Source organism: Salvelinus alpinus, chromosome 6 (genome assembly GCF_045679555.1).
Source record: "Salvelinus alpinus chromosome 6, SLU_Salpinus.1, whole genome shotgun sequence".
NCBI classification, from domain to species: Eukaryota; Metazoa; Chordata; class Actinopteri; order Salmoniformes; family Salmonidae; genus Salvelinus; species Salvelinus alpinus.
Window position 1 is genome coordinate 81,012,436 of NC_092091.1, and position 10,263 is coordinate 81,022,698.

Below are 10,263 nucleotides of genomic sequence, written 5' to 3' on the forward strand. Positions count from 1 at the left end.
CACAGTTTAAACCTGGCATCAATCAATTAGATATGAAACGCCATTTCAATATGTAAACAAATGTACTTCGAGACTGTTGTACTGAGTTGCGTGCCAACTGATTCCGTAATTATTCCACCCAAGAACATCTGATAGGGAAGATATATCATCATATGATCACACCAGGAAGTTGATACTCCATAGAAAGTGCATTATCTCTTTGGCATGAGCTACTGTATGTATTTTGATAACAAGCTAAATATATAGCCATCACACAAGCGCGCAACTGGATTCATCCTCTTACAAAGTAAGTAACGTTAGCCTTCCTATTAGTCATGATGCACCGATCGTGGACATCGGTGTCGCTAAAAGCGGTTATCTTCCTCTATGTACTTACATGCGCCGAACTTAAAATGGTAAGTTTAGTACAAGTTTTATCTTTTCCAAATTACTGCATTGTACCATACTTATGCGGCTACTACAAATAACACTGCTCTTGGTCTGCCATGCTGGCACCAGTGTGTAGGGCAGGCACAATGTAGCCTGGTCTCAGACGTATTAGTAGGCAATAATATTTCTTGTTTTTAGTTGTCATCAAAATCAATAAATCGAAGCACGTTTTTGGACTCATTCAGTAATTTTTACTTGATTAATTATAATCCTGTTGGAAATAATGTTAGAAGTATAATTTATTCCTAAATCATAAATTGAAAATTATAATGTTGATGTTTCAAGGGATGTATTCATTACGCAAACTATTTACCGTTTAAGAACCAAACGGAAGCAAAAAGGGGTGTACTCATTTCCCAAAGTTGAACGACAGTTTATATTGGACAAATTCATCCCTCCGTTTCGTTCCATTTAAGAAACGTTTTGCAACAGAATCGGCGTGATGAATATGCCCCTGTTGTCATCAATTTTAGATTCATAGGCCAGTGTCAAAATACCCGTTTATTAAATTTCCAAAATAATAATCATTATATGCTGAAATTGTTTGTGATATTTGAAGACCAAACATAAGACTCCCTACACATGTGTCACACCTATATTTTGCTAAATTAGTACATTATAAACTGCACACGACAACATTTACCAAGCGGCCATTCTACACTAGAATTGATTAGCTTGTTCTACTGTAATCAATAATGCGCGCAAATGAATCACTCGATATTGTATAGAAATCAATGGAACGGGACAATAACCGCGGCAAATGACAAACCAAAACGAATTTGGTTTTATGAACTAATCTCCTTGTGCGACAGTGTTTACAAATATTTGTATAACTAACCCAAGACAGACAACAGCCTTTCGTTTCCAGTGGGAGCAAATTAATCACAGCAAGGAGGTGGGCAGAGCCAAGCACGAACTAGCGAGAGCCTATTGGCGCGTTCTAGCATATTTTCGTTAGGGAACGCCTACTTTGCACCCTTAAACGACGCAATTTTCAGAAACCTTGGCAAAGGGTAAAGTCTACAAAACTAAGTCCACTCTTTTCGAAACATATTTTATTTTTGGAAACAAAAACTGTATTGAGATAAAATGTTCCATCATTGAGAAAATTTGCAGAATGTCGGCCAAAATCCATCTTGCGCAATCTTCTTCCATTGCCGGTTTTCCGGCCACTGGGTTTCCATTTGGAGGTGAGTGGAAATGCCAACCGGATGCTTCACATTTATACATCGGTGAAATGTCTCATTGTTCTGTCTGTGGCGTTTACTTCTTCTTCTATGATATAATAGCGGTCCGCAAACAAACGTTTAAGGTGCATACCGCCACCTACTGTGCTGAATCACGGTTAGTTCAACATTCCTAAATCCTACCTTTAAAAATGTTTTTATCCTTTATTTAACTAGGCAAGTCAGTTAAGAACACATTTTTATTTACAATGGCAGCCTAGGAACAGTGGGTTAACTGCCTTGTTCAGGGGCAGAATTACAGATTTTTACCTTGTCAGCTCGGGGATTCAATCTAGCAACCCTTCAGTTACTGGCCCAAAGCTCTAACCACTAGGCTACCTAACTCGGTACTTTTGACAAAATAAAAAAAGAGCTCTACTAACTTCTAAAAGACCCTCCTCCATCCCCCAACCCCGTTCAATATCAATGACCTTACACTTCAATCTTTCCCTCTCCAACATACTTACAACAATATAACAACACATGCTCCACCGTTTCATCGACCATACACTCCAGACACAAACCATTCGCATGCTTGCCAACCATGTAATGACGAGTTCAATGTATGCGCAATCGAGCAAACACAACCTCTTCCTTCCTAATCTGACCTTTGAATCTTGGTCCACCGACCTTTCTTTGGAAGGCATATAAATGCCAGCCCTTGTGCTCAGTCCCATATCTTCTGCCACACATCTATCAAAATGGCTCTGATCTTACATTTGGCCTCACTTCTCACTTCACCCAGTAGAACATGAATATCAAACATGTCTAGTTTTAAAGCCCTTTTGGCTATCTGGTCTACAATTCCTTTCCCTTCCACATCCTAATTGGCTGGGATCCAGCCATTCTCCATAATAACATGAATGCCTCCAATAGTAAGTAACTCCTATTAGATTGGTCAGATGATAAACCATTCAACACAGACAGGGAATCTGAGCACACTATAATTCTGACAGGCTGAGCGTCCTCCACCCACAGTGTTTCCGGTAGACGGCCAATAAGAAAAGAGAAACAACACTTTTCTGATTGGATAATTTCAACGAATCACCACCTCACCGGTATCTACATAGTGACAGGGCTTTACTGTCTTTGGTGATGGCTTTACTGTCTTTGGTGATAGCTTGACTGTCTTTAGCTTGACTGTCATTAATGATAGCTTGACTGTCGTTGGCTTTACTGTCATTAGTGCTAGCTTGACTGTCTTTAGCTTTACTGTCATTGGTGCTAGCTTGACTGTCTTTAGCTTTACTGTCATTAGTGATAGCTTGACTGTCTTTAGCTTTAGTGCCATTAGTGATAGCTTTACTGTCTTTGGCTTTACTGTCATTAGTGATAGCTTGACTGTCTTTAGCTTTACTGTCATTAGTGATAGCTTGACTGTCTTTGGCTTTACTGTCTTTGGTGATAGCTTGGCTGTCTTTGGTTTTACTGTCATTTGTGATAGCTTGGCTGTCTTTGGCTTTACTGTCATTTGTGATAGCTTGGCTGTCTTTGGCTTTACTGTCATTTGTGATAGCTTGACTGTCTTTGGATTTACTGTCATTCGTGATAGCTTGACTTTCTAATCCGTGTATTTGTTTGTGGCCAGCGACTTTTATAAACATAGTGACACGATTTTTCCTTGTAGTTGAGTTTGAAAATGATCAACTGTGTTCAAAGTCCTGCGACGGACAGGCACGTATGATAAAATAAATTATACCAAACCAAATATAAAAATCTGTTTTTAAGCAATCGATTTAGTATCATCTTGATGACTATAAACGTGTATATTAACATCACCAATCTGAGGTTAAAAGGATGTGTAAATCCACTCCATTTATCAGTTGGAAATGCAAGCTTGTGTAAGATAGTAATACAAACCGTCCACATTAGGGGTAGTTAGCACAATATAAAATAATTCTATATGACAAAATCAAAAGCTATTGCAACAATTACACCTAGTTCTCACTCATATAACCATTTGAGTGAGTTAAGAAATGCTCTCGAACACAATTTAGCCTCCATTGTTCCATTTAGCCTCCATAGTTCCATTTAGCCTCCATAGTTCCATTTAGCCTCCATAGTTCCATTTAAGCTCCATAGTTCCATTTAGCCTCCATAGTTACATAATATGTTCCATTTAGCCTCCATAGTTCCATTTAAGCTCCATAGTTCCATTTAGCCTCCATAGTTCCATTTAGCATCCATAGTTCCATTTAGCCTCCATAGTTCCATTTAGCCTCCATAGTTACATAATACGTTCCATTTAGCCTCCATAGTTCCATTTAGCCTCCATAGTTACATTTAAGCTCCATAGTTCCATTTAGCCTCCATAGTTCCATTTAAGCTCCATAGTTCCATTTAAGCTCCATAGTTCCATTTAGCCTCCATAGTTCCATTTAGCCTCCATAGTTACATTTAAGCTCCATAGTTCCATTTAGCCTCCATAGTTCCATTTAGCCTCCATAGTTCCATTTAGCCTCCATTGTTCCATTTAGCAGCCATAGTTACATAATAAGCTCCATAGTTACATTTAGCCTCCATAGTGTCTATGCAGCAGCCTGAATGTTTGACTTCCCTAGTATTGGTGCTGCTGTCAACTCCTGCACTCATTGTCAAGCCCGGGAATGAACATGATATCACAAACAGATCTGGGACTAGGCTGTGGGTCTTTACACAGCATAGTCTAATCCCATTGTAAATACAAAACAGCAAAACCCATAACCAATCGTTCTCTGCCAGACTGAGATGGAGTTTGTGATCAGCACCACATGGGACAGCCTTCCTGTGGATCATGACCCTGTGAAGGTGACGTTTTCTCCCGGGGATGGAGGGATGAAGATGCAGGTGTCTGCTCCCTTCTTCAACAACCCCCCTGGTCCCTCCGGCCCTCCAGGACAGCCCTTCCCTGGCCTCTGGAACTATGAAGGTGGGTAGAGAGAACAGGACAGCCCTTCCCTGGCCTCTGGGACTATGAAGGTGGGTAGAGAGAACAGGACAGCCCTTCCCTGGCCTCTGGGACTATGAAGGTGGGTAGAGAGAACAGGACAGCCCTTCCCTGGCCTCTGGGACTATGAAGGTGGGTAGAGAGAGTGATAACAGGGTAGCCCTTCCCTGGCCTCTGGAATATGAAGGTGGGTAGAGAGAACAGGGCAGCCCTTCCCTGGCCTCTGGGACTATGAAGGTGGGTAGAGAGAACAGGACAGCCCTTCCCTGGCCTCTGGGACTATGAAGGTGGGTAGAGAGAACAGGACAGCCCTTCCCTGGCCTCTGGGACTATGAAGGTGGGTAGAGAGAACAGGGCAGCCCTTCCCTGGCCTCTGGGACTATGAAGGTGGGTAGAGAGAGAACAGTGGTGGTTTGTCCTGGCCTCTGGGACTATGAAGGTGGGTAGAGAGAACAGGACAGCCCTTCCCTGGCCTCTGGAACTATGAAGGTGGGTAGAGAGAGAACAGTGGTGGTTTGTCCTGGCCTCTGGGACTATGAAGGTGGGTAGAGAGAACAGTGGTGGTTTGTCCTGGCCTCTGGGACTATGAAGGTGGGTAGAGAGAACAGTGGTGGTTTGTGCTGGCCTCTGGAACTATGAAGGTGGGTAGAGAGAGAACAGTGGTGGTTTGTCCTGGCCTCTGGGACTATGAAGGTGGGTAGAGAGAGAACAGTGGTGGTTTGTCCTGGCCTCTGGAACTATGAAGGTGGGTAGAGAGAACAGTGGTGGTTTGTCCTGGCCTCTGGGACTATGAAGGTGGGTAGAGAGAGAACAGTGGTGGTTTGTCCTGGCCTCTGGAACTATGAAGGTGGGTAGAGAGAACAGTGGTGGTTTGTCCTGGCCTCTGGGACTATGAAGGTGGGTAGAGAGAGAACAGTGGTGGTTTGTCCTGGCCTCTGGGACTATGAAGGTGGGTAGAGAGAACAGTGGTGGTTTGTCCTGGCCTCTGGAACTATGAAGGTGGGTAGAGAGAGAACAGTGGTGGTTTGTCCTGGCCTCTGGGACTATGAAGGTGGGTAGAGAGAACAGTGGTGGTTTGTCCTGGCCTCTGGGACTATGAAGGTGGGTAGAGAGAGAACAGTGGTGGTTTGTCCTGGCCTCTGGAACTATGAAGGTGGGTAGAGAGAACAGTGGTGGTTTGTCCTGGCCTCTGGGACTATGAAGGTGGGTAGAGAGAGAACAGTGGTGGTTTGTCCTGGCCTCTGGGACTATGAAGGTGGGTAGAGAGAACAGTGGTGGTTTGTCCTGGTCTCTGGAACTATGAAGGTGGGTAGAGAGAACAGTGGTGGTTTGTCCTGGCCTCTGGGAATATGAAGGTGGGTAGAGAGAGAACAGTGGTGGTTTGTCCTGGCCTCTGGAACTATGAAGGTGGGTAGAGAGAGAACAGTGGTGGTTTGTCCTGGCCTCTGGGACTATGAAGGTGGGTAGAGAGAACAGTGGTGGTTTGTCCTGGCCTCTGGAACTATGAAGGTGGGTAGAGAGAGAACAGTGGTGGTTTGTCCTGGCCTCTGGGACTATGAAGGTGGGTAGAGAGAACAGTGGTGGTTTTTCCTGGCCTCTGGAACTATGAAGGTGGGTAGAGAGAGAACAGTGGTGGTTTGTCCTGGCCTCTGGGACTATGAAGGTGGGTAGAGAGAGAACAGTGGTGGTTTGTCCTGGCCTCTGGGACTATGAAGGTGGGTAGAGAGAGAACAGGACAGTCCTTCCCTGGCCTCTGGGACTATGAAGGTGGGTAGAGAGAGAACAGTGGTGGTTTGTCCTGGCCTCTGGAACTATGAAGGTGGGTAGAGAGAGAACAGGACAGTCCTTCCCTGGCCTCTGGGACTGTGAAGGTGGGTAGAGAGAACAGGGCAGCCCTTCCCTGGCCTCTGGGACTATGAAGGTGGGTAGAGAGAACAGGACAGTCCTTCCCTGGCCTCTGGGACTATGAAGGTGGGTAGAGAGAGAACAGTGGTGGTTTGTCCTGGCCTCTGGGACTATGAAGGTGGGTAGAGAGAACAGGACAGCCCTTCCCTGGCCTCTGGGACTATGAAGGTGGGTAGAGAGAACAGGACAGCCCTTCCCTGGCCTCTGGAACTATGAAGGTGGGTAGAGAGAACAGGGCAGCCCTTCCCTGGCCTCTGGGACTATGAAGGTGGGTAGAGAGAACAGGGCAGCCCTTCCCTGGCCTCTGGGACTATGAAGGTGGGTAGAGAGAACAGGACAGCCCTTCCCTGGCCTCTGGGACTATGAAGGTGGGTAGAGAGAACAGGGCAGCCCTTCCCTGGCCTCTGGGACTATGAAGGTGGGTAGAGAGAACAGGGCAGCCCTTCCCTGGCCTCTGGGACTATGAAGGTGGGTAGAGAGAACAGGACAGCCCTTCCCTGGCCTCTGGGACTATGAAGGTGGGTAGAGAGAACAGGACAGCCCTTCCCTGGCCTCTGGGACCATGAAGGTGGGTAGAGAGAACAGGACAGCCCTTCCCTGGCCTCTGGGACTATGAAGGTGGGTAGAGAGAACAGGACAGCCCTTCCCTGGCCTCTGGGACTATGAAGGTGGATAGAGAGAACAGGGCAGCCCTTCCCTGGCCTCTGGGACTGTGAAGGTGGGTAGAGAGAACAGTGGTGGTTTGTCCTGGTCGTGGGGGTAATTGCATAATCATAACTATTACTACCATAATCATTGTGAAGTGAATATTGAATGTATCGTTGATTGCTCATTTTTTATGTGGTTTGTGGATGTTTTTTCTGCCATCCTACTTTAGGCCACTAGGCACAACAAGATGGTTTTTCAACGCATATAATATAACACTTTTTATGTTATTTTTCTACAGTGGTTGAGGCGTTCTTTCTGGACAGTACTACTGTGAACTATCTAGAGGTGGAAGTGTGTCCGTAAGTAGAGGCGTTTTCTAAAGGCCTTGATGGCCTGATTGATGGTTTTCCAGTAGCACTGTACTGATTCTTGCTCTTCTGTTGCAGACATGGACAACACTTGGTGTTACTGCTCTCTGGAAGAGGTCACGCATTCATGGTAAGAGAACACCATCACATCCTCCCTATGGATGAATGACTGAATGGATGAATGACCGAATGGATGAATGGATGAATGACTGAATGGATGAATGACCGAATGGATGAATGACCGAATGGATGAATGACCGAATGGATGAATGAATGAATGGATGAATGGATGAATGAATGACTGAATGGATGAATGACTGAATGGATGAATGACTGAATGGATGAATGACCGAATGGATGAATGACCGAATGGATGAATGACCGAATGGATGAATGATGAATGACCGAATGGATGAATGACCGAATGGATGAATGACCGAATGGATGAATGACCGAATGGATGAATGACTGAATGGATGAATGACTGAATGGATGAATGACTGAATGACCGAATGGATGACTGACCGAATGAATGACTGAATGAATGATGAATGACTGAATGGATGAATGACCGAATGGATGAATGACCGAATGGATGAATGACCGAATGGATGAATGACTGAATGGATGAATGACCGAATGGATGAATGACCGAATGGATGAATGACCGAATGGATGAATGACCGAATGGATGAATGACCGAATGGATGAATGACTGAATGGATGAATGACTGAATGACTGAATGGATGAATGGGTGAATGACCGAATGGATGAATGACCGAATGATCGAATGACTGAATGACCGAATGACTGAATGACCGAATGACTGAATGACCGAATGACTGAATGACCGAATGACTGAATGGATGAATGACTGAATGGATGAATGACTGAATGGATGAATGACGGAATGGATAAATGACTGAATGGATAAATGACTGAATGGATGAATGACTGAATGGATGAATGACTGAATGGATGAATGACTGAATGGATGAATTAATTAATGCATGAAAGAATGAATGAATGAACAATGGAACAGTACAATGTATTACACTCATATCTTATAAATATTTAGTTCTGCCCCAATATATTTCATCAAGGTATATTCACATAGACTTACCTCTATTTCGTCACTTACCCTAAAAGTAATCTAAGTGTCCAACAGATACAGTCATCAATGGTTCAGATTAGGTTTAAAAAAAAAAAATGGCCTCCCGGGTGGCGCAGTGGTCTAGGGCACTGCATCGCAGTGCTAGCTGCGCCACCAGAGTCTCTGGGTTCGCGCCCAGGCTCTGTCGCAGCCGGCCGCGACCAGGAGGTCCGTGGGGCGACGCACAATTGGCCTAGCGTCGTCCGGGTTAGGGAGGGTTTGGCCGGTAGGGATATCCTTGTCTCATCGCGCTCCAGCGACTCCTGTGGCGGGCCGGGCGCAGTGCGCGCTAACCAAGGGGGCCAGTTGCACGGTGTTTCCTCTGACACATTGGTGCGGCTGGCTTCTGGGTTGGAGGCACGCTGTGTTAAGAAGCAGTGCGGCTTGGTTGGGTTGTGCTTCGGAGGACGCATGGCTTTCGACCTTCGTCTCTCCCGAGCCCGTACGGGAGTTGTAGCGATGAGACAAGATAGTAATTACTAGCGATTGGATACCACGAAAATTGGGGAGAAAAGGGAAAGAAAAAAAAATAATAAAAAATAATAATAATTTAAAAAAAATATATATATATATATATGTTTTTGTTTCCAGCAACAACTGCCCCTGTCGTTCACGGCAACCATCACAGGAAACAGGTGGGAGGGTGAGGCTCTTCTCCCCTGGTGTTACTTCCCCCCTAACGTCAACAAGATGAACTCGTACGCCATCCACGGGTCCGGGGCGGGGCGTACCTACGAGTCCCTCTACCCCGTCCCCCAGGCTGACCTAGTGGAGGGACAGAAGCCCAACTTGTGAGTATGTTTATTGCCTTCAGAAAGTATTCACAGCCCTTGACTTTTTCCACATTTTGTTATGTTACAGCCTGAATGTAAAATGGATTAAATATTGATTTTTTTGTCACTGGCCTACACAGAATACCCCATAATGTAAAAGTGGAATTATGTATTTTTATTTATTTTTTACTCCGTTGCCCGAGAGGAAGGAAACCGCTCAGGGATTTCACCATGAGACCAATAGTGACTTTAAAACAGGTGGAGTTCAGTGGCTGTGATAGGAGAAAACTGAGGATGGATCAACAACATTGTAGTTACTCCACAATACGAACATAAATGACAGTGAAAAGAAAGAAGCCTGTACAGAATAAAACATATTCAATAAATATGCTTCCTGTTTGCAACAAGGAACTAAAGTAATACTGCAAAACAAATGGCTAGGCAATTAACCTTTTGTCTTGAATACAAAAGTGTTACGTTTGGGACAAATCCAGTACAACACATTACTGAGTACCATTCTCCATATGTTCAAGCATAGTGGTGGCTGCATTATGTTATGGGTATGCTTGTAATCGTTAAGGACTGGGGACTTTTTCAGTATAAAAAAATGAATGGAATGGAGCTAAGCACATGCAAAATCCTAGAGGAAAACCTGGTTCAGTCTGCTTTCACTGTGAGATGAAATCACCTTTCAGCAAGACAATAATCTAAAACACAAGGCCAAATCTACACTGGAGTCGCTTACCGAGAAGACATTGAATGTTCCTGAGTGGCCTAGTTACAGTTCTGACTTAAATCTGCTTGAAAATCTATGGCATGACCTGAAAATGGTTG

General features: G+C 44.6%; 1 protein-coding gene across 2 annotated transcripts in view; it reads left to right on the plus strand.

Annotated features, from left to right (window-relative positions):
• Nucleotides 1–3: 3 nt before the first annotated feature.
• c6h4orf33 (chromosome 6 C4orf33 homolog) overlaps nt 4–10,263 on the plus strand; it is a 12,845-nt gene continuing 2,585 nt past the window's right edge. The window contains exons 1-5 of one of the 2 annotated variants that reach the window (XM_071408201.1): nt 4–286; nt 4,377–4,563; nt 7,433–7,493; nt 7,581–7,632; nt 9,248–9,447. In XM_071408201.1, the coding sequence (XP_071264302.1) occupies nt 4,383–4,563; nt 7,433–7,493; nt 7,581–7,632; nt 9,248–9,447 (494 nt within the window). In that variant the 5' untranslated portion in view covers nt 4–286; nt 4,377–4,382. Of the gene's footprint in view, nt 396–4,376; nt 4,564–7,432; nt 7,494–7,580; nt 7,633–9,247; nt 9,448–10,263 lie in introns of both variants that reach the window. The other variant, XM_071408200.1, reaches the window with a different exon arrangement.